This window comes from Podarcis melisellensis (assembly GCF_964234715.1).
Source record: "Podarcis melisellensis genome assembly, chromosome: 13".
NCBI classification, from domain to species: Eukaryota; Metazoa; Chordata; class Lepidosauria; order Squamata; family Lacertidae; genus Podarcis; species Podarcis melisellensis.
The window spans coordinates 12,862,341-12,886,381 of NC_138545.1; the positions used below are offsets into that span (position 1 = coordinate 12,862,341).

Consider the following 24,041-nt stretch of genomic DNA (forward strand, 5'->3'; position numbering starts at 1 on the left):
ATTACTCAATATTATCTGACCTTTGTATGCTGCACAGGGTTCACCAGCAGCTGTTAAGAAATTTCTCTTGCAGCAGTGTTTTCTTAAGGCATATGAAAGCTGAATAGTTTTCTCTTGAGGGCTGCAAAAAAACGGCAAGGAAGTTCACTATAATACTGGTGACTTCATAGGAAAGCTGCATATAGCTTCTGGTTTCCCTAGCAGAGGCTGCATGCAGATGAACAAAAAAAAATGAGAGCCAGTGAAAGGATTCTTGCTTCGAAGTAAGATCTGCCTCTCTCTGCCTTCTCTCTTTTACAGATGATACCCAGTTCTACCTCTCCTTTAAAACAAAACCAATGAATGTCCTATGTGAGTGTCTGTAGGCGGTTGGAGGATGAATGGTGGTTAATGGGCTTTGAAGACACTCAAACTCAGGAAGCAAGGGAGAAACATGTCAAGAGGAAGGTACACTTGGCAAATCCACACCGTGATCAACTCCCACCTGGAAACCAATGTCCTCACTGTGGAAGGACATATGGATCCAGAATTGGCCTCCACAGTCACTTAGGGACTCATTGTTAAAACCGTGTTTATGGAAGACCATCTTACTCAGCTGGGGCTGCATGCAGACGAACGAGAGCCAGCGAAAGGGCTCTTGCTTTGGAGTAAGATCTGCCTCTCCCTGCCTTCTTTCTTTTACAGGAACACAGATTCTGGAACAGCAGCTGCTTGCATCTCTTTTCTGATATACTTCCAGTAGTCTTCTCTGTATGTACACAAGTGCTTGTTATGGTTATCTGACTAAACGTTCATTGGGCACTTTAGAGATATAGATTCCCCCCACCTCTCATTTGCACATTCACATTGTCTTGGGGAAGTGGAGTAATGTGAGGAACATGGGGTGGCTTACTAACCAGCTCAAGGTCCTGGCCAATCAGCCATTCAGCCCTGCAAAAATCCAGCTTCTCCTGAGGCAAGAGATTGAGACAGCTTAATCAATTATGGGGAAAAGAATATAAATATGGTCAGCGCTTTTCTTGGGTGCTGCCCCAACAAGTTTGGAAAGTCTTCCAAAATGAGGGTTAATCACAGCCTAGCTTATTCACTACCTAACTCTTCTCAGGTTTAAAACAGAGACAGCAGTGGTGAATGATTTCTCCCTGCCATTTTACAAAGGCATGGTGATTCATTAAGTTAATAAAGACTGTGAATCTCCCACACTGGATCTGCTCCAATTTCTTTTGTATCTCTGGTCCCTCAGCTCATTAACAATTATTTTCCTTTGCCTTCAGCCACTTGGGCTTGAAACTTTTAACATAGCGATTAACAAGACACAAGGGAAAGATTTCCCAAGAAATGAATGGAATTGAATATTCTAATAACCTAGCTATGCCATGTCCTCTACTAGAATACAGTGGTACCTCGGGATGCGAATGGGATCCGTTCTGGAGCCCCATTCGCATCCTGAACAGAACGTAAGATGTGACAGCACGCCTGTGCATGCGCGGGTCACATTTCACCGCTTCCGTGCATGCGCGTGGCATCATTTTCACCATCTGCGAATGTGCAAGTGGCGAAACCCGGACGTAACACGCTCATTTACTTCCAGGTCGCCGCAGAGCACAACCCAAAAATACTTATCCTGAAGCATATTTATCCTGAGGTATGACTGTACTGCATTCCACCTAATCTTTTCTCTCCTGCCACCAACAAATACTCAGTAGTCTGTGAAAACTAAGCATGCTCTCTCCGTGTCAGGTTCTTTTAGGGCTTATGTTCCCATCCCCCACCCCTGTTTCCCTTCCACACAAAAAAATATGTGGATTCCTGCAAGAGCTGGATTTTCCACAAGCTGGTCAATAGCTTCCTCATGTTTATGGGAAGCAACATTTTGCATAAATAATTATTGGCATTCATACCCCAAACACTGGTAATGTAGAAAATGATACTGCACCCACCATCAGAGGTGAACAAACTAGGTATAGAACTGCAAATGTGGTTTGAAAACAACCCTATATCAGGACTCCATATTATGTGTTGATTTTAAAAGACTTATTTGAAGCTTTCTTGCAAACTATCAGAGTTGTGTACAGCAATATAAGGCAAGGAGGATGTTGCATCACACTTTAAGGATGCATTCCAGGCTGGGAAAGGAAGTATAGGAGGGTGCAGAGTAGGACCAGTGAAGGAGGAGGCCTTGGGAAATTAGACTGTGAGCTGGTGAAGAAGGCCTGCAGGTGCCTGAATGGGGTCTGGGGAGCTCACTGCATCCTGCTGTGTCACTCAAGCCTGTGTCTGCCACCTTGAAAGGCAGAGCGGGTGTGACCTGGGAATGTGTCCCTCCCATAGACGAGCTTCCATCTCCAGCATGATTTGTGGTTGGTTGCTCCATAATTTGGACAATTGGCATTAATCAAGAGGCGCTCCTGAACCAACATATGCTAATGGGCTGCAATCAGTCAGCTGCCAAAAGGACTGGGTTTGGCTCCTTGAAGGTATCTGAATGTTTTCCTTGAAGCTTGAGAATCCTTACAACAGACAGGAAAGAAGGGGGGGACAAGGTGCTTTGTGCTTTCTTATGGTTTTCAAATGGTCTCCTTTTTCCTGTCCTCCCTTGTTATTCTGTTTCTTACTTCAGAGAAGAGGGGGAAGGGTTTTGATTTATGCTCAACAATGAATTTAACAAGGTTTTACTATGCCCTCCCCCTTCAACTGAGGCTGAATGGACTAGGCGTGCTGTTGGAGAAATACTGTTTAAAAAGTATGAACTGCTGCTGAACAGATCTGGCAAAGAGATTGAATTTGAGGAAAGATCTTGTTTGCTGAGGAAGAACTCCAGAGTGAAATTTTCATGGTGGAGTTTGGATATTCACTCTGTCAGTTATTTATGGATGCAGCTCATACACTAGTCTGTAAACAGCGGGAGGAATGGAATGTGACATTGTCTGCAAAGAATAATGTATATGAAAATAATGTATATGAAGGACTACACATAAGATGTAACAGAGGTGCTGTCTGTAAGACAAAAAAAGCGACCAACTGGAAGAATGGTTTAATGGCAAGTGAAGGATGTCAACTGGACTCTAAATAAGAAATGATGTGGCTATGCAAGGAGATGATGCTCATAGGGTTTTTTTAAAAAATATTTAAATAAATTAATTTGGTTTAATTTGTAATAATTTGGAAAATGAAAAAAAATTGGAAAAAAGACTATGCAAGCCAACAACAACAACAAGTGAAATGTTGGGGGTTTTGTATATAAGTTTATTAAGCTTTCTATTTTACAATTTAAAATACAGTGGTACCTGTTCTGGAGGTCCGTTCCTAACCTGTTCTTAACCTGTTCTTAACCTGAAGCACCACATTAGCTAATGGGGCCTCCCGCTGCCGCCGCACCGCTGCAGCACGATTTCTGTTCTCATCCTGAAGCAAAGTTCTTAACCCGAGGTACTATTTCTGGCTTAGTGGAGTCTGTAACCTGAAGCGTATGTAACCTGAAGCGTATGTAACCTGAAGTGTATGTAACCCGAGGTACCACTGTACTCATTTTACATCCTTATGTCAATGACTTCCCTTCTCTTTCCATGGCTCATTTTACATATCATAAATCCCTGCATATTTTACAAAAACGATACCATTCAGTATTCCATTATTGCATCCATCAAAACTTGTGTACACTGTTGAATTTATCTTAATGCTGCCAGCGCTTTTAGCTACAACACACATAATGTTTGGGCAACATTTGAACATTATTCATACTAGTAGGCAACTCTCAACTCTTGCAAAATAGCCAGTCTTCTCAGCGCCTTGGCTGCTGCACCATGAATGTCCTTGTTCCGCAGAGTATAAATGATAGGATTAAGCAAAGGGGTGACCACAATGTAAAAGACAGCAATTTTCTTGTCACGATCAGAAGTTGAACCTGACCGTGGAATCATGTACATAGAGATGACGGTGCTATAGAACAAGGTGACCACGATCAGGTGGGAGCCGCATGTGGAGAAGGCCTTGCGCAGTCCAGTGGTTGATCTCATTTCCAATACTGAGGAGAGAACAAGCCCATAGGATATAAGGATAATCGTCAGAGGAATTATAAGCAATAGTACGGATGCCACAAATATGAAAGCCTCTGTGAGGTGCGTGTCAGCACATGAAAGCTTCAGCACTATCGGGAGCTCACAAAAGAAGTGGTTGATGCGGTTGGGGCCACAGAAGGGGAGGCGAATGGTGCTACCTGCATTTATAGAACCTAGGAGGAAGCCACCTGCCCAACAGAGTGAAGTAAGCAGGACTTGGCGCCCCCAGCCCATGATGCTAGCATATAATAGAGGGTGGCAGATAGCCAAGTAGCGGTCATAGGCCATGGCACTGAGAAGAAGGCATTCGGTACCACCTAGGGACAATGAAATATACATCTGAAGAGTGCAGTGGGTGAAAGAAATGACTCCGTTTCCAGACAGCAGGTGAGCCAGCATCTGGGGCAAAGTGCTGGTGACAAAGCAGATCTCCAGGCTTGACAGGTGTGTCAGGAAGAAATACATGGGTGTGTGGAGGGAAGAGTCAAGTCGGACAAGGATGATGATCACCAGGTTCCCCATAATGGTGAGGGAGTAGATGATGAAGACCACCACAAAGAGTAAAATCTGTGTCCTTCGGTCATTTGACAGTCCCACCAATACAAAATATTTGATCGAAGTAAAGTTCTCGTCCCCCATCCTAACCTCTTCCCTACAGAGAAAGGGCAACAGTGAGTCTAAGGAAAGCCATGTGTTGCACATCACAATGTCAGTTAATCCCCAAACCAACCAATCCAACCCCGCGTGTGCATACGTGTCTCATTTCAAATAAACGCAAAACTTTCTACAAGGCATGAATTGGGTGACACATGCTCCATCTGCTTGTACCTTCCAAGGCAATAAAATTGTGTCAACCAATTAACATGCAATGCTTAAACCAGGTTCATGCAAAGCTTGGTTTATAAATATCAGAGGTCGGCAAACCTTTTCAGCAGGGGGCCGGTCCACTGTCGCTCAGACCTTGTGAGGGGCTGGACTATATTTTTTTTGGGGGGGGGATGAATTCCTATGCCCCACAAATAACCCAAAGATGCATTTTAAATAAAAGGACACATTCTACTCGTGTAAAAACACACTGATTCCCGGACCATCCGCAGGCTGGATTTAGAAGGCGATTGGGCTGGATCCGGCCTCCGGGCCTTAGTTTGCCTACCCATGATAAATATAGTCTAAATCATGAGTTCACATTAGAGGTAACAGCCAAACATTGGTGCTGTTTTAGTTTTTTGTTGACCTATGGAAACCCATGAGCCTAACTTGGCCATGTTCATTAATATCAATATAGGTACTCAGAATAAAAGTTAATTGAATTTCACCCATAATGTGCAATCAGGGTTAAGATAAGTAAAGCATGATTACACAGGTCTTATATCTGTAATTTTTCGCCTCATTCAGTCAACCCTCTTTACTTGGGTGTCGTCAGTTTGATCGACAACTTTGTCAATTCCTGACTGTGACCATTTTCTTTTTTATCAAATGATGGATCAAATATGACTGTGGCAAAACAGTGATTTTGAGAGGTATGGATCATTACTTACTTCCTTAAAGCTGGTAGTACTGCTTTCTTTGTCCAGATTTCTAACCAATTTTTATTGTGTGGTGTGTGTTTTTCTGTTCTCACATTTTATTATTTATCATACATTGCCACACATTCATTTTAATTTTGGTTATTCATATGGGGATAAATTTTAGCAGAGAGATAGATGATAGATAGAGATGATAGATAGATATGCGCAACATTCACACACAGGCAAAATCCCAATTCCAAGTTGAAGAATATGATCTTACCTTTGCACTTCACTTTCTTGCTCCTCAGCAACCTCAAAGGAGTTTTTCATTCTTGTGCAACTGTGAATTATAGCTGAGTGGGCTCCAATCAGCTTTCTCATGTGAGACGTTGAACAACCAAATGAACTTTCAGTGATCTCAAGGAAAAACCTGCTCTACCTCTCCCTAAGGGGCTTCCACTGAGGAAGAGCTGCTTTGAAAAACTGCTTGCTGCAGGGTACTCAGTAGACTAATGCCTTGCAGTTTACTTCCTCCCAGAATTATGAACAAGAAGGAGGTAGATTTTCCTAGATAATGCAAGGTACAGACTGAAAAAGAACAGGAGCCACTGTGTGCATTCTTGCCTTCTGCCAAAATCTGCTTCTTCCTGCTTTTGCTGCTATGCTGACAATTGGCTCCTAAATTAAAGCTGTTTCCTCTCTCCGACTGGCTTTCCTGCTGGGCCACAGAATTTTCTCACTCTCTTGCTCTCTGTCTCTCTCACACACGCAATCTTCTGGCCTTATTTAGTGCTTGTTTGTTAAAGATTTCTCCCACTTTTAAAGAATCAGATTGGTTGGGGAGGAAATCAACCTCTTGATCGACACATGGCCCAACCAATCAGTGCTGTGCCTCCCTGTTCTGCGCAAGCGAGGCAGGTTGATCTATGACTGATACAAAGTCCAGTCAGTGCTGTGAACATCTAGAGTCATCTCAAACAGGAAAATGCATCTTCTCCCTGCCTTCCATCCTGAAGAGAAAGCTGTATGTATGTTGGCAGGACATCGGTGGTTGTCCTTCCCTGTCCTATGAACTGGGATCCTTTAACTGGAGATGCCAGGGACCACAAACAAAGGTCTTGCTTGCTTTACCAGATTGTGGATGATACTCCAACCAAGTTTCAATGCCTTCTAAGGTGAGGTTCACCACAACCTGGTTTGCCCAACTGCCTGCCTAATCCCAACATTAAAAGCTATACAGCGTAGCATCGTTTTTATTGTCTCTAGGATTTTTTGCATTGTTTTTCTGTTGCTTGAGATTTATTAAGATGAATCAACTACACCACAGGGACTCCCTTGGTGCCTTTCTCTGAGCCATTAATAGTTGTTTATTTCCTGAACCTCATGGGGATTCAAGCTCTTAGCATAGAAATATGGAAAGATGAGTCCATGCTGGATTCAACATAGAGTTCTATGCATTCTAATCTAAAAAAAAACACAAAATACCGGTACATTCCTCATTCTATTATTTGAATGCATGCAAACTGAGTATATCTAAATGCACATCCATAGGTTTTACCTTTTATTTAGCTTTTATGATGCAAGGTATTCTCATAGGAACATGGGGACCTGTCTTATAGTGAGTTAGACCAATGGTCCATCTAGGTCAAGTCTACGCTGAGCGTCGGCAGCTCTCCAGAATTTCAGAATAGGAACGTTCCCAGGCACAGCTGAAAATATATGGGATTGAACCTGGGACTTCTGATGCAGAGCAGAAACTGTAGCCTTTCATAGCCAACAGTTTATTGATGACAGTGAAGAATGTAAAGGTAAAGGCAAAGGTAAAGGGACCCCTGACCATTAGGTCCAGTTGTGGCTGACTCTGGGGTTGCGGCGCTCATCTCGCTTTATTGGCCGAGGGAGCCGGCGTACAGCTTCCAGGTCATGGGGCCAGCATGACTAAGCCGCTTCTGGCGAACCAGAGCAGTACACGGAAACACCGTTTACCTTCCCACCAGAGTGGTACCTATTTATCTACTTGCACTTGACGTGCTTTCGAACTGCTAGGTTGGCAGGAGCAGGGATCGAGCAACAGGAGCTCACCCTGTCACGGGGATTCAAACTGCTGACCTTCTGATTGGCAAGTCCTAGGCTCTGTGGCTTAGCCCACAGCACCACCCGTGTCCCAAAAACACATTACAGAGCAACAATGATTAAAACATAATAAAAAATCATAACGTCAGATAGCCTAATAGGATATAGAGAGGCACACTAGCATGTGTAGAAATTAACTTATTGTACAAAGGTAAAACTCACGTCCATGGCTGTATCTACTGTATTAATTTTGGTGTTTATTTAAGAATTTTGGTATTTCTTTATTGGCTGATCCTGTGTCGTCGTCCCCCCACTGTCACTCCTCATTGCCTGGTCCCACCACCTGCTACATGTTGGCGTCCAAAGGTCTTCACCATGGAGCTTGCTCCATGCGCAAAGTCTACTTGCACAGTTTAGAATGCTGATAGTGTAAGTGTTCTGAATTCTACAGTTCTTAATCTTGTGGGTTAAGCTGATTTATTCTGATCTAACTGCTACAATCTGCATTAATAAGGTACTATCAGAGAAGTAAGGTTGTGGACTATCCTTCATTGATGGTTTTCAGACATAGGTTGCATGGACATTCTTTAGCTATAATTCCTGCATTGCAGACTAAATGAGCCTTTTGGGACCCTCCCAACTCCGCAATTCTACAATTCTCAGTTGGAGCTATGTTTGTGAGGCACAAAGCAAGGATTATCATGGTTTCCGGTACTGTCTGGCTTCTCACCAAATCCACCTGTAGAAGCAATTAGAAAAGAACAGAAAACTCTAGGGGTGGAAGTGTATGTGAAAATGATGTATTAATACTAAAGGATCCTGGTGAGCCATTTGAAATTGCTTTAAATTTACTTAAATTATCTTGCCAAATTCGAAGGTTATAAAATAAAATTACAACAATCAGAATGGATTTGATACCGCATACCAAAATCAAAAGGACATAACGGGGTAGGGTGGAATTTCCATAGAGAATTCTCATAACATATTTAGATATATGAATTGCTCACATCACTGGAGAATAAAAATTCAAATTCCATGGATAGAAGTCCCCATAAGGGGACCACTCAAAATTTGGAGGAGCTAATTCAATTTAATCATTTAAAATCAATGTGAGATGTTAAGAAAGATCTAACCACTGCTTAGGGGATGGGGGCGGGAGAAATATCTGCCACCTCTTTGTGTAACTATGTGGTGAATACCAACACTTGAGCCACGCCATTCATATCACAAGCAACATTTAGTTTCGCTGCTCAAAGCTCCATCTTCCCAGCACCTTGGCTGCTGCCCCATGAACGTCCTTATTCCGCAGAGTATAAATGATGGGGTTGAGCAAGGGAGTGACCACAACATAAAAGACTGCAATTTGCTTGTCCCGGTCAGGAGCTGACCCTGACTGGGGGATCATGTACATAGACATGACAGTGCCATAGAACAAGGTGACCACCACCAGGTGAGAGGCGCAGGTGGAGAAGGCCTTGTGCCGTCGGGCAGTTGACCGCATTCGCAACACTGAGGAGAGAATGAGTCCATAAGATGTTAGGATGACAGAAACGGGGATTAGCAGGGCCAGCACAGATGCAACGAAAAGAATGGCTTGTGTAAGGTGCGTGTCGGCACACGCAAGTTTCAGCACCACGGGCAGCTCACAGAAGAAGTGGTTGATGCGGTTTGGACCGCAAAAGGGGAGCCTGAAGGTGCAGGCCACGTTTATTGAACCCAGGAGGAAGCCACCCATCCAGCAGACTAAGGCAAGCTGCAATTGACGCCACCTGCCCATGGCAGTGGTGTACAGCAGGGGGTGGCAGATGGCCAGGTAGCGGTCATAGGCCATAGCAGCTAGGAGAAGGCATTCCGTGCCGCCCATGCCCAGTGCAATGTACATCTGCATAGCACAATGGGCAAAGGAGATGGTCCCATTGCCGGAAAGGAGGTGAACTAACATTTGAGGCAAGGTGCTGGTGACGTAACAGATCTCCAGGCCTGACAGCTGTATTAGAAAGAAGTACATGGGCGTGTGGAGGGAAGAGTCAGCCCACACAAGCATAATGATCACCAGGTTCCCCATAATGGTGAGGGAGTAGATTATGAGGATGACCACAAAGAGTAGAATCTGTGTCTTGCGGTGACTGGTTAGTCCCACCAAGATGAACTCTGTGATAGTGGTGAGGTTCGCCAAGCCCATCCCAGTCTCCTGCCTGAAGAGAAAGGGCAACATTTAGAGAGATGTTCTCTGGGAATAGGAACAACTTTAAAAACAGGTGATGTTTCACTTCCTTCAACACTAGAATAAATCCCAAACCAATCAACTTTGCATAATCATCTCAGCAGCAAGATACTGATGGACTACAACTCCCAACACCCCTGACCATTTGCTAGGCTGGCTGGAACTACAACTTCTGGAAGGTTTTATCTCAAAGCACATAAGCACTGCTTATTTCAATTGTTCCATTTATAACCTGCCTTTCTTCCATTATTCAGCCCAAGGTGATGGAACAGACCATACAAGTCCCAGCTAGAGAGAGACAACAGCTCCATCTGCTTCTCACCTTACAAGCCAAGAAGCAGAAAATGGCAAGGAAACTGCCTTTGCCACGTTTACTTCATTAATATGCAATTCTTAAACCAGGATTGGGGAACCTCCAGCAGCAAGAGACCCCATGACAAACAGGGCTATTTCTGGATGCTTTTGTTAAGTATAGTTGTTTAATTGATGCTGAAATGGGAATGCCTATGTGTGTAAACAAAGGTTTAACGTGGAGAATGGCGAGATGTGTATTGCTAACATTGTGGTTTTTCCACAGTAGTTTTCTAAGTGGTCTCTGAATTTCTTAATGGGTTGATAATTACCTGTTGGTTGTTCTCTAAACTGAATGCAACCTTTGATCATGTGATGAGGCTATTGAGTTGCCAATTCACCATCTTGGAATGGTGGTGGCCGGATTCTTTGCTCTCCAAGGGCACACAGTCTTGGGGACTGGAATGCAGGCCATGAAGCCTGTGTGTGAGAAACAGAGCTATATTTGTCAGCTTTGATTATAAGTTTGCTTAATTTCTAAGATGCTGAGCCTGCGCTGGACAGCAGAAGATGTTGTATGGACATATTGTTTATGCTTTTGTTCTGTTTTTGAATAATGTTCTGCAAGTAAATTTTGAATAATATTTTAATGGGTCTGGACAATGTTTCATTCCAAAAGAACCCAGTTTTTTATGCATCCAGTCATTTCAAACTTCACAGTATTAATATCTGCAATAGTTCTGCCCAGGTTTCTAGGCTGTGGTAGGAAGCCATTTAAACCAATTTTGGCATTGTCTCTCCAGATGCGTCTCAGGAGCAAATGTTTTGAGCAAAAAGGAAATGAACTTTAACAGGACTCCCTGTTCATAGCAACTGTTGAATGGACAGGTGTGTGCATGAGATATAAGGGTTTAACCCACCAGAGAAGGCAACAATGGCTGGAAAAGAGGTGCTGAGGGAATTGCCAAAAGACCTGAAATCTAAAGAATAAAATATTGCCTTTAAAAAAACACCAATGAGGCAACTTGTCAACTTGGATAGGATACCAAGCAGGTTTAGCTACACAATATATATTTAAGATCTACACTGAAACTAAACATTGCAGTTATGCCAATAGGAGGTCCTGTTTTCTCTTCTCCACACTCTCCCACATCACAATCAGCACTGTGTACAGCCAGGTTTTACTGTAGACCAGGTGTGGGGAGCCTTTGGTCCTCCAGTCCTTGCTGAACTACAACTCTTCGGCCATTGACCATGCATATTGAGGCTGATGGACTTTGAAATTCAACAATGTTTAGAGGGTCAAAGGTACTCCATCCCTGCTGTAGACCAACAGAACTTCCCTAAGCTTCCCGGGGGAGGATTAGATACATCAGACAAGAAACTAGAAACAAATTAAAAGGGAAGAGGCAGAATTGCTGATATTCTGCACATGTGACCAAATGTGTTAAAATCTGTAACTTTTCAAAATAGTAAATGCCCACAGTGTCAGTGACTGGAAGATGAGGATGAACACAGTTCAGAGAACTATGATTTTTGAAGGAAATTGGTTTGGGAAGTGCAAATTGGGTGGGTTAGAGCTCCTGTCTAACACCCTTATTACAGAATATCATCTTACCTTTGTGCCTCTCCAAAATGTTCCTTCTTGACGAGTTCCTGCGTGGCACTGCCTTATAGGAAGGTGTGCATTAGGAGTTGGATTAATTAAGGCCGTTCTCTAATGCAAAATGTTGGGAAATCATACAGAAGGTTCCTAGAGACTGTCAGTGACTTCAGGAGAAAACCTGTGTTTCGAATGAGGGCAGCTGATGGAATGTTTCTCTACACAGATTTGGAAAGCTCCGCACCCAAGGCAGGGTCTTCATAGTCAAATGTCTAATGGCTTCTTCCTGGAAGTTGAAATCTGGAACCATGTAGCTTTTCCAAGCTGTGAAATGTCCAGGTCCCAATATCATCCTGAACTAATTATAGACTTTGCATGGGCACAGACACAATGAGCCATTGTAGTATTGGTTGGAAATGGACATCTTAGCTGGTTATTTTTGCCCATTATAGTCTCAATTAGGAAGAGTTTGGAAGGAAATAATCATGCCTGGCATCTTCCAGTGAAGTCCCTGGATGCTAGTATAGTATAGGGATTGGAGCTAGTTTACTCAGTGCTATTTTTCTAGAAAATGAGGTGCTGGAACTCACTATAAACACCTTCCTTGTTCTCTTATAATGGCAATGGTGCCCACCTGAGAGGTGCCAGAACTGAGTTCTGGTGAGTTCTGGCTGGAAAAAAAGCCCTGAATTTACTCTTAGTTAAAAAGCCGTTTGTGTCTAGCTCTATGGGTCTTGCTTTCTGGAGCCTCACATAGATGCCCTTCCAGGTTTGCTCATGCAGGTCCTTTAACTATAGATATTGGAGATATTTCGGATGCAATGCTAGTACACTGTCACTAAGTGCTGGTTCTTCAACCACCTTGACATAAGCTCTACCAAGCAAATCTATAAAGCTTTCAAAGCAACCATTCTTGTCTATTCTTATCAAAAGAAGATAAACAACAGATTTGCTTTCTCCCCCTGTAACTTGCCAAAGCTCTGAGGGACAGTAAGGCAATGAAGAGTGTGGATGCACACCATAGGGATTGCTTTCATCTCTTCGGAGTTTACCTCTGGATCATTATCAGTTTGTCGATAGTTACTTCATCATCTTGGGTCTCGAGAGGTTAATTTAGGAAAATTGAGAGAACTTTCCAGCAACAAAGGAGCATAACTTGCCAAACATTATTCTGGCCTGCAGCCAGAACCAGGTGCATTCTAAAGTTTGGGTGGCATGCATATTTATGGTATAATAAAGGGAAGGTACATAAAGGATTTCATAATCATACAATTAGGTGATCATTAATAAAAGTATGGGAAATATATAAAGACCTATTAAAACAAAAAAATGTGCCATGGTGGGTGGCCCCCACAGAAGTAATTTCAATTAAAAGGACAAATATAGAAGGAAAATGGCCTACATATTGACAGCTTTTGGTAGAAAGAGAAGGCAAATTAAAACTTAAGGATTATGGTCAGATAAGAGAATATGTTTATGATTGGCTGCAACATTGTCAATTAAATGAGGTTTTTAAAGAAGACAAAAAGAAAGGATTTGGCTATACCATATCAAGATTCCAAAGAGAAATTGTAGATGATAATAATAAACTCTTAAAGAAAATGTATAATCTATTGTTAGAATGGGAGACCAAAGATGAAGAGGTTAAATCTGTAATGATTAAATGGGCACAAGATATAGGACACAACATACAAATGGAAGACTGGGAAAAACTATTTAATGACTAAAAAAACCTAAAAATTATTAACTATTTACTGGGGAAAACTATTTACTGACTGTATATTGTTAAAAGAGAATTATATGAAAATGATGTACCAATTGTATATTACACCTGTACAAATGGCAAAGATGTATAGAACAAGCTCTAATAAGTGTTGGAAATGTAAAGAAAAGGAAGGTACATTTCTTCATATGTGGTGGAATTGTAAAATAATTAAAAACTACTGGGAAATTGTGTTAAATATAATGTAAAATCCAATAAAAACCATTGAAAAAAGGTGCATTCTAAAGTTTGGTGTAGATACCTGTGTTTCAGGCAAACATCACAAAACACATTACATTTAAAAGAGAGAGAGAATAAATAACAATTATATAATACGATGGTAAAGACATGATTCCAACTAGGAATTTCTTCTGCTGCTTCTTCTTTTGAAAGCCAGTTCTTTTCTCTGCTTAAGGCAGGTCAGTTCTTAAGAAGCCCTTTGGTGCTAGTCTGGAATGAAAGGACCCACCTCAATTGGAACACCAGAAACTAAATGGTAGGCAGCTCTTCATGCAACTCTCACCATCACCACCCCAACCCCTGCTCCTCCCCTCAGGTCCTTGAATTATCCTGTCATTGCTAAATATTGGAGATCAAGAGATACTTTCTATCAGATTTTCTGAGGTCCTATAAATCTATGAGCTTCAGTGAGTTCCCCCACTCTGTCCTGTTCATACTTCAACATCATAGATTTGTTTGGACAACCACAGTTTGCTAAACACAATGCTGCCTCTCAAGACCACTCAGGCCTTGTGTTTATCAGCTCTATCCTGAAGACTTTAGCCACTGCGGCATGGACATCCTTATTCCGCAACGTGTAGATGATCGGGTTGAGGAGAGGGGTGATGACAACATAAAAGATGGAAACGTGTTTGTCATGGCTGGGGTCTGTCCCTGACCGAGGCCTCATGTACAGGCCAATGAGGCAGCCATAAAACATGGTGACCACCATCAGGTGGGAGGCGCACGTGGAGAAAGCCTTGCTCCGGCTCTCGCCCGAGCTCATGCGCACGACAGTTGCCATGATGAGTCCGTAAGAGATCAAGATGGTGACCAGAGGGACAATTAGTATGAAAACCCCCACCCCTAAGATGATGGCCTCTGTGAAGCTCGTGTCAGTGCATCCCAGCCTTATCACCATGACAAACTCGCAGTTGAAATGGTTGATCTCATTGGGGCCGCAGACTGGGAGCTGCATGATAAAAGCTGTGATGAGCCCAGAAAGAAGGAAGGCTCCTACCCACGAGATGGCCGCCAGCATCAAACAGCGTGCACGGCTCATGGCTACAGCATACACCAGGGGGCAGCAGATCGCCATGTAACGGTCGTAGGCCATGGCTCCCAGCAAGAGGCCTTCGGTGCAACCCAGAGAGCAGGCCATGTACATCTGGAAGGCGCAGCGCCCAAACGAAAGCCTCCCATCCCCAGCGAGCAGGTGAGCCAACATCTGGGGCACAACGGTGCTGGTGAAGCACATCTCCAAGAGTGAGAGGTTGGTGAGGAAGAAGTACATCGGGGTATGGAGGCGGAAGTCCATTTGGACCAGCAGGATGATGATGAGGTTGCTCGCCATGGAGATCAGGTAGGCAACGAGGATAATCACAAAGAGGGCAAGCTGTGTTCTCCGGTGGCTGGTGAGTCCCACCAGGTAGACCTGGGTGATCATGGTGTAGTTCCCAGGTAATGTTCTGTCTTGCATCCTGCAGAGAAAAGATAAACGGGGGGGGGGGTAACTAACAAGTTCCCAGATGCCATAACTGGACAGGATTGGCTGGTATATTTGTGTTGTATTTGGTTGATTTTGCCCCTCCACATTCCACCAGCTTTGAGGGCAGCCTTCCTCCATGGCAGGGCCCCAAGGACAAGAAAAATGACACCCACAAAGTGGGAGGCCAATTGGATATCAAATACTTGGGTCACCTCCAGACTGTCAGTATTTTGCAAAAGGGACTCAAACACATACCAGGAAATTTTGTTGCTCTAAAGCAACAAAATCTACTTTACAAAATAAAAATAGACTTTTTATGATTAGGAAAGTGAAGAAGAAATGCGCTGAAAATTATACATGGCATGAATGAAGTGGGTATAGAAAAGTTTTTCTCCATCTTTCATAACTCTAGATCTTCTGGACGTCCAAGGAATCTGAATGTTGGAAGATCCAGAACACATAAAAGTACTTCTTCATGCAATGCATATGGCTCATCTACACTTCTGCTTGTCCTTAGTGGTTTTTCATTGTCCCATGCTTTGGGGGCCCTGGGTCTGAGTGGTTTTCCATTTGCCCTGCTGCTTCCCCCTGGGAAACCCACTATTTAGTGCTAAATTGAAGCAAACATCAGTCTGGTGCAAAACCCACTTGACAGTGGTAAACAGCAGGCTTTCCCGGGGTAAGTGTGGACAAGCCCTTAGTTGAACGACAGAACTCACTCCCACAAGAAGAAGAAGAAAAAGAAGATGAAGAGTTTGGATTTGATATCCCGCCTTTCACTCCCTTTAAGGAGTCTCAATGCTGCTATTCTTCTTCTTTCCCTTCCTCCCCCACAACAAACACTCTGTGAGGTGAGTGGGGCTGAGAGACTTCAAAGAAGTGTGACTGGCCCAAGGTCACCCAGCAGCTGCATGTGGTGGAGCAGGGAAGCGAACCCGGTTCCCCAGATTACGAGACTACCGCTCTTAACCACTACACCACACTGGCTCTCACAGTGATGAAGAAGCAGTGATGGCTTGCAGTGGAATTTGAAATTCCACAGAAACCACTCAGCATCGGAAGTTAGGGCTTTTATGATGTGTGTAGAATTCGGAAAGCAACGTTTCCACCCCCAAATCCATGACCATGTGTGGTCCCAATAGGGCAGATCATTTAATCAAGCTGAGATAAAAATATGGGCTTTTATAGTTAACAGAAGTTACAGGGACATGGAAAGCTGTGTTACACCGAATCAGAGTCTGGGTCCATCTAACTCAGGGCTGCCTGCAGTGACTGACAACAGCTCTCCTGCCCAAAAGAGGTGGGATTGAGCCTGGAAACTTCTGCATGCAAAGCACATGGAGTCATGGTCCTTCTCCATAAGGGAAGGTTCTTCATCCATGATGTGAATCTAGCATTTCCAGGTTTTGCAGCTTCTATGGCAGACAAACAAATCAGTGAAAAGCCAGAGCAGCGGGAGAAAGCCAGAGGCATTCGTTAAATTGCAGAACTGCTCCAGAGCAAAGAAGCCGTGAATGGTTAGTTGACGTCATGGGAGCTAGCCCAGCAGTGCTCATCATAGGATATGCTGCAAATTTGTAGGGCTGTGGGGTATTTTCCCCGCTCCTGCCGCTCGCACCCCCTGATGCTCATTTCTAGAGTTCGGTTCTACTGGGGAGGAAAAGGTATTGTTGTAAGACTGGGAATCTGGACAGCAGAGGCATAACACAGCCAGATGGAACTTTGTTAATTGTATGTTGCCAAGTTGCCAAGTACATCTGTTGCTAGGGAAGCTGCTGGTGATTGATCTCAATAGCAAGGACTTCCCCAAATCTTCTGAATGGAACATAAAGGCATATGTTCCCCTTTCAAGTATGACATAGTCAAAAGGGTGGCATAATCTAGGTCTCTCTCTCTCTTTAAAGAAACAGCTGTTTGAATGGGGAAGTGAGACTGAGGGCATTCCCAGGCCATTGCCGTTTCTGGCAAATTCAGGTTGCTCACTTAAAGATGATTTATCACCAGTGCAACAAAGCTGCTTCACTGCAAAACGGACTTTTTGCAAACAGGGAAGTGAAGGGAGAAACATGTGGTTTCTTGATGCAAACTTCCCGCAGACAAGACAGATCGAATGCTCAGTAAATAGCTGTGGCCATTTAACCTCCCTGCAAACTTTGTGCAAACAAATCAGGACAAATGCTCAATAGGCCAAGTGGAAGCAATCCATATAAGGCTCTGTAACCTCTGGAAAGTGTATTTAGGAGTGCTGACTGCTTCTCTAGTTGGGATGTGCTGTTGGACAGTTCAAGCTGTAAATAAGTTCACTCTGTAAATAAACACAATCATTACTCAATCCCATAAGCCTTCAGTGATCTATTTCCACAGGAAACTTAACCTGGTCTAAGCAATGGACCTCTGGAACTTCTTGTTCCTCAGGGACCTAGGGGTGAGCCTAAGAACATGTTTAATCAAATGGGGAATAACTTCTAAGGTGATCCTTTAACTCAGGGATAGCCAGTGTTATGGCCTCCAGATGTTGTCGAGACTACAACTCCCATCAGCCCCAGCCAGCATGGCCAATGGTCAGGAATGGTGGGAGCTGTGGTCCAACAATATCTGGAGGCACCATATTGGTTTTCCCTACCTCAGGTATTGTTTGGCTCCTTCCCTATATAACCCTGCCTTGGATAGTAAGACTTGCAGGGAATAAGCAGTAACCAAAGGATGCTTCAATAGCAACTGTCTGGATTGAGTGTGGATTTGTAGTACACATTAAAGACCTGATTTACAGATCCTGGTTCCTCCTGGATCCCATTGTAAATGGATCACGCGAGTCTCACAAACCACACATATGGAGGGCTGGTGTGCTGCACAGCAGTATGGAGGAGGGGGCTAAACCCAAGAAGATTCTACTCTCCACTTTTTACACTCAGTAAGAATCCCATCAGATGTTGCTTGAAATGAGACCTTCAGGGAATCCTTCCTACTTTGGACTTGTATTTCCTACATTGATGTGACGAAGAGCTGTAGCTCTGATTTATGTGCAAAAGGTCCCTGGGTTCAATCCCCTGTGGTGGTTCGAGCATTACTACCATGCAGATATATGGTAAATGACTTAGAAATCTGTTCCCAAGTGCATATTGGGGTTAAAAACGAGCCTGAAAGGGCTGAAGATGTCTGTTCTCATGTGCACACCCTCTTCATGCCAGGCACACTGAGCAGACCCGTTCGGACCTCACCGCTACCCCTTTCCACCCATGACCTGAGAGTAGAACCAAGAATGCACGTGACACATTGCAAGGTGAAGATCAGCAGCGTTGTTGGGAAATCTCGTTTTCAGGGAACCTCATCTGCTGTTGACAGATGTTCCCATTAATAGACACACACACACCTCACAAAGCTTCTCAAGAACTTCAGGGTTCTTCCAGCACACAGTTTGAAAAGCTGCACTTCAGATCAATCCCAGTTCCTTGCAAGACAATTGCATCCCTCACACTAGAGAGAAAAACTCGTGAGATGTGTCTTCCCACCCAGGATGGAGATACAATGGACTCAACAGTTTGAAATGCTCTAAAGAAGGATGGGCCGGAATCCTCAAAGGTGGTGCCTTAGACTACGAAGCACATTTCCCCCCTTGGAATTCTGCTAATGGAATTGTTGCTCTGTGAGGTGTAAACTGTGGCGCCCAGAACAGAAACTGTGGCGCAGCCCTGGACATTAGCCACAAAACTAATTTTACTTTTAGCCATTTTTGTAAGAAGGGTGGCATAGAAGAGAAGCATACATATAACAGAGAGAGGTGATCAAACGTAAGGATCAAGAGGCAGTCACTGCACTGTTTTATTTCATTCAAGTTCTGCATTCGGATCAGCCCACCTGAGACCACCACACCTTGCACCTTGGAGAATGTCGCCGAGCACTGCCAGGATTCGCTAAGCTTCAAGCTCCTTCAAGATATCTCTATGACGAGTTCTTAAAGCCTTCTAAAGGGATGGAGACCACCGTCTGTTTCCAGTCATGGATTCTACTGGCCCATTGTTGACCCATGAATTTAGAACAGAATGAACGCTTTCTTTCCATGGCTCCTTGCCTAATGTATTACTCTCATCTATTTAAGAGCTCGGTGCGATAATAAACTTTCTAGTTCTGCTCCGTGTGGGATCCATCAACTTGCCCCCAAAGACCATTCCCCTATTTCCATCTGGATTATAAACAACCAATTATTGCACTTAAATCCCCCTGCGTGTGACTTTTGCCTTTGTCATCTGGGAATGTTGCTTTTTATGCTCAGGACGTATTTGAAAGATGATGCGACTGTGGCAAAGATTAGATGCACCCATGGCCAAAGAAGCTTAATTAGCCATGAGTAGGGATAGTGGAGAATTTTGATTCAGCTCACGCTGAAGGCAAACCTACCAAATCTGAACTTTCTGAAACAATATGCAAACCAAAACACAGCCACCCGTCATAATTTTCAAGCCTCCAAATTTTACAGGTGCAGGTCTGAAGCCAAGTATTGTGTACAAAATGGCAGCTATTGTGGTAAAGTGTGCATAAAAATGCATGTACTGTATATAATTAAAAACCACATAAAATTAAAATTGAAGACTATCAATCAAGCATTATAGAAATATGTTTTCTTTTTTATATATATATTTTTATTAAGTTTTTCTATTTTACATTTTAGAATATTCATTTAAACAACCTTAAAATATCAGTGACTTCCCTTCTCCTCTTTTCATGGTTCATTTTGCATACCATAAATCCCTGCATATTTTACATAAACTAAACCATTCAATATTCCATTATTACATCCATCAAAACTTATTTACACTGTTGAATTTATCTTAATGCTGCCAACGTTTTCAAATGTACACAATTTTCACCCATATATTCAATAAACATTTTCCAGTCTTCTCTAAACGTATGTTCTTCTTGTTGTCTTATTCTATATGTTAAGTCTGCAAGCTGCGCATATTCCATCAGCTTAAGTTGCCTTCGTTGTTTGTTTTCCATTCTTGAACTAACAAAACACGGACCGCAGTAGTGGCATACATAAATAATCTTTTTTGACACCTGGGAATTTCCATCTGAATTATCCCCAACAAAAAGGACTCTGGTTCTCTTGGGAAACAACTTTTAAACATTTTTTAAACATTCATTATAAATTATTTCCCAATACTCTTTTACAAGTCCACCACATATGACAGAATGTACCCTCAGCCTCGTTGCATCTCCAGCAATTATCTGATTCAGTCTTATACATTTTAACAAGTCTACTCAGAGCTAAATAGCATCTGTAAATCGTTTTCAGGTATGTTTTCTTAATTGCCTGCATTTAATTCTACAGTCATCTAAAGGCTGAAACAGAAGTGGGGAAAATATTTTAAGTGGAGAGTGGGGTGAGAAAAAGAGAAAAAGAGAGTCACCACTTTCATGGCTATGCTATACTTTTGATTTAATTCCTAAAGTGGATTTAATTGGAGAAAGGCTGGCAAGGGTTAAGATCCTGCCAGAGAGTTGAAACAGGAGCCAGTGGGAGATGCTCTGTCTCTGTATTTGTGTGTTTGTGAATGTGTGGTCACATGATATCCCTCATTTCCTTTCTCTCTCTCTCTTTCCACATAGCTAAACAACTGCTGGCTTTTGCATAGGACAGACAGCTAACCGAGGTGCTTTTCCAGAGAAGTTGAGCTAAGCCAGGCCAGCAAGCAGGAATGTGGTGAGAGCCAGGATTCCTGGGTTCCCTGAGCTTGAAATGGGGTTCGGAGCAGGATGTGAAGAATCGGAAGATCCATTCATGGCAGCTCAGGGGTGAGGATCCTCCCCGGGTTTTAACCTCGCTGGAATGTTCCCTTGAACTCTGCTTAATACCTCTTTCTTGCATGTGAGGCTGCCACACAGAGAGAGGAGTGTGTGCAGAAACCAGCCAGCGAAATAAATTCTGCCCCTTTCCATCTCTGGCTCTGCTCACATTTGCTTTTCCACCTTACACATGTGGAAGGTTGCAGGGAAGGCAATATAATCCTCTGTGTGGAAAAGGTCTCCCACCCGTGAACTCTGGGAGCAGAAAGAATAGGAATCCCGATCTACCTCCTCATCCTTCCTCATCTACTTCCTGAGTCCAGTCCAGAATGGACATTGGACATTACCTGCAACGGATCGGGTACCAGGGCCCCATGCAGCCTTCTCTGGAGACCCTGTGTGGCCTCCACCGTTGCCACCTCCTCTCCGTGCCCTTCGAGAGCCTCAGTATCCATTCCGGGGAGCCCATCGTCCTGGAAGTGTCCTCCCTCTACAACAAGATCGTCCGGCACCATCGGGGTGGCTTCTGTTTTGAGCTGAATGGCCTCTTCCTGTGGCTGCTGCAGGCATTGGGATTTGATGCCAAAGCTGCGGCCGGGCGTGTCCGGAACCGTTTCACCGGCTGCTACGGCCCCCCGTTGGACCACATGGTGATTTTGGTGCAGCTGGGTGGGCGCAAGCTGCTCTGCGACGTGGGTTTTGGTGAAGGTTTCATAGAGCCATTAGAGCTGAAGGCCTCTGTGGAGCAAGTCCAGGAAGGTGGCATCTTTTGGCTGGGCCTCCATGGGGGCATCTGGGTGCTGGAACGCCGAGAAGTCTCTGGGAAGGAGGGGAGGCCCTTATATCAGTTCACCCTTGAGGAGAAGAAACTGGACGATTTTACGGGCATGTGTCTGTATCACCAGACTTCGCCCAGCTCCATATTCGTTTGCAAGTCCTTCTGCTCCCTGCAGAAAGAAAATGGCGGGCGCCTCACCTACATGGGTTGGCGTCTCATTTCCAGGAAGGGAGAGGAGCGTACAGAGACCACCCTGCAGAGCAACGAGATCCCAGTGGTGCTCCGTGAGAAATTTGGGATCAATCTGAGCGGGGATTTCAAGCCAAAGGATGAAGAAATCCTGCCACCTCTTGAGGAAGCTTAATGAGGGATGGTGGAAATTGCTCCCAATCCAGATAATAGCCTAAAAGATGGTTCGTAAATAATTTCTCAGGGTGCAGCTCCTAGCCATTGGTTAAGTGCCGTGATGTCATGGAAGCATCACAAACCTTCTAATCTCCAAAGAAAGGGGAAATTTCATTTGTTTGTTCCAATCCCGGACCTGTCTGTTAACTTCCACACTCTTGCTATTTTGCAAATGCAGTGAAATAAAAAAATTAAGGTCTTATATATATAATAAATGTTCATAGATGTACCAACGAACACGTACATAAATATATAAACCACATGTCTGGAGCAGCACAGGAAAACGGCCCTAGAACCATTTTGACTCCCAAACTGACCAAATGATTTATCTGCAAGGCCAAGGAAAATGGAAAAGCCTCCCCATTGTCTTTTCATTCACAAATCCTGTCTTAAATGTATGTCTGTGTATGAATAGGGTGAGCCTGTGACCTGGCTCAGGAACTAATTATTTATCATTACAAAAGACTGGCCAGGCTCCCCAGGGTATCCAATCAAGTAAGCATTAACAGGTAACTTGCCAGACAGGACGTAAACAACGCACTCAGATTTCTGTTGTAGACTGCCCTTTCTGTGATGTAGGTATGATGTGTCAGGGGGTGGTCTTGGACTCCAGGGCGGGCAATTTAAAATATATAAGGGCGGGCACACCTTGGTTCTGGGTCCTCTTCCTTCTGCGTGTGAAGGGGGCACCCTGTTGTCACGGTTCAATAAAGATCAAGTTTACTATCTGCTTTGCTTCTCAATATTCTCTGGTTGGCCTCTGTTACTTTCTCCGACCGATAGAGAACCTGCAAAGGACTCTATAAGGGCTCTTGTGTCCCCCATAAGGGAAGAAGGGCAGTTTTACATTTATTACAACAGATTGTGCAGTTTGGAGTTCTTGCACAACAAACCTGCTTCCCATGACCTTTAGCCAAAAGAGGCTCATAGAGCTGCTTATAAAAATCAGTTTTAAGATGGTCCCTGCTCTCAGGCTCAGTCTCAAAATACCGTACATGACACCTGAGGAAAAAAGCAGTGGGAGGGAGGAAGCAAACTCGATCACAAGTTTTCAAAGCTGCAACCAACGTCAGTGGCAGTTCTGGCTGATTCCCCTTGATAAAGAACATTTTCTCCTCAAAAATATTATTCCCTGCCCCAGATCAGAACCTAGAGCCCAGGAGGCAACAACATCCAGAACAGGGCAGTTGCTGCCACACACAGTTCTTCCCTCAGATGACTAATTTGATGATACAATCCTTGCAGGTGGGAGCTTGGTAGAGTCACCCCTCTCTTTTGCCATGATCCTGCAAAGTTGGCCTGGCTGAGAGACCCTAGCTGGCCCAAGTTCAACCAGAGAGTTGCGTGACTGAGTGGCTTATTGAACTTGTGCCTCCTCTTGGTCATAATCTGAAACTATCCATTTCCCTGCATTAGAAATTTGTGTGTTTCATTTATAGATTGTTCATATGCCTCTTAACACACTCTGTTATGTACTGAAGTTCTCACCCTGGGCCAGCGGGGAGATATTGTAGATAGTTTTCACTCAGGTCCACATAAGCAAATAGGGATTGAAAGTGACGTTCAGTGATTGGATAGTTACAGAAAGTGGTTACAGTTGCGTTGTAGTGGAGCAGGCTGGCTGAACCCTTCAGTTCAGTTCTGTTCTGGCCTGTGAATAAACAAGAGCTGTTTGAAGAATTGCTGTGTCGTCTGATATGTTCACCCACAACTTAACACACTCCTAGGCAAAGTTTGGGGTTCCAATAGAAACGGAGAGATTTGCTGCATCAGCCCCAGACTAGCAGGTCCCCACCGAAGACCAACAAGGCTCAGGGATGGGAGGGATGAGCCAAAAACCACACACA

At 43.8% G+C, this 24,041-nt stretch overlaps 4 protein-coding genes across 4 annotated transcripts; 1 reads left to right on the plus strand and 3 right to left on the minus strand.

Moving 5' to 3' along the window:
- Nucleotides 1-3,740: 3,740 nt before the first annotated feature.
- Nucleotides 3,741-4,760, minus strand: LOC309354599 (olfactory receptor 2D2-like; the record flags this gene model as incomplete). Its single annotated transcript, XM_081884831.1, has 1 exon — nucleotides 3,741-4,760. The coding sequence occupies one exon, from the start codon at nucleotides 4,758-4,760 to the stop codon at nucleotides 3,741-3,743; it is 1,020 nt and encodes a 339-aa protein (XP_081740957.1).
- Nucleotides 4,761-8,876: 4,116 nt separating this feature from the next.
- On the minus strand, nucleotides 8,877-9,821 carry LOC309356036 (olfactory receptor 2G3-like; the record flags this gene model as incomplete). Its single annotated transcript, XM_081887218.1, has 1 exon — nucleotides 8,877-9,821. One exon carries the CDS (start codon nucleotides 9,819-9,821, stop codon nucleotides 8,877-8,879), a length of 945 nt encoding a protein of 314 aa, XP_081743344.1.
- Nucleotides 9,822-13,879: 4,058 nt separating this feature from the next.
- Nucleotides 13,880-17,509, minus strand: LOC309354608 (olfactory receptor 2D2-like). Its single transcript, XM_081884841.1, has 2 exons — nucleotides 17,449-17,509; nucleotides 13,880-15,219 (listed from the first exon to the last, which is right to left on the minus strand). Exon 2 carries the CDS (start codon nucleotides 15,216-15,218, stop codon nucleotides 14,253-14,255), a length of 966 nt encoding a protein of 321 aa, XP_081740967.1. The 5' UTR covers nucleotide 15,219; nucleotides 17,449-17,509; the 3' UTR covers nucleotides 13,880-14,252.
- A 3,296-nt stretch (nucleotides 17,510-20,805) lies between these two features.
- On the plus strand, nucleotides 20,806-22,801 carry LOC309355631 (arylamine N-acetyltransferase, pineal gland isozyme NAT-10-like). Its single transcript, XM_081886594.1, has one exon. It carries the CDS (start codon nucleotides 21,341-21,343, stop codon nucleotides 22,151-22,153), a length of 813 nt encoding a protein of 270 aa, XP_081742720.1. The 5' UTR covers nucleotides 20,806-21,340; the 3' UTR covers nucleotides 22,154-22,801.
- The last annotated feature ends 1,240 nt before the right edge of the window (nucleotides 22,802-24,041 follow it).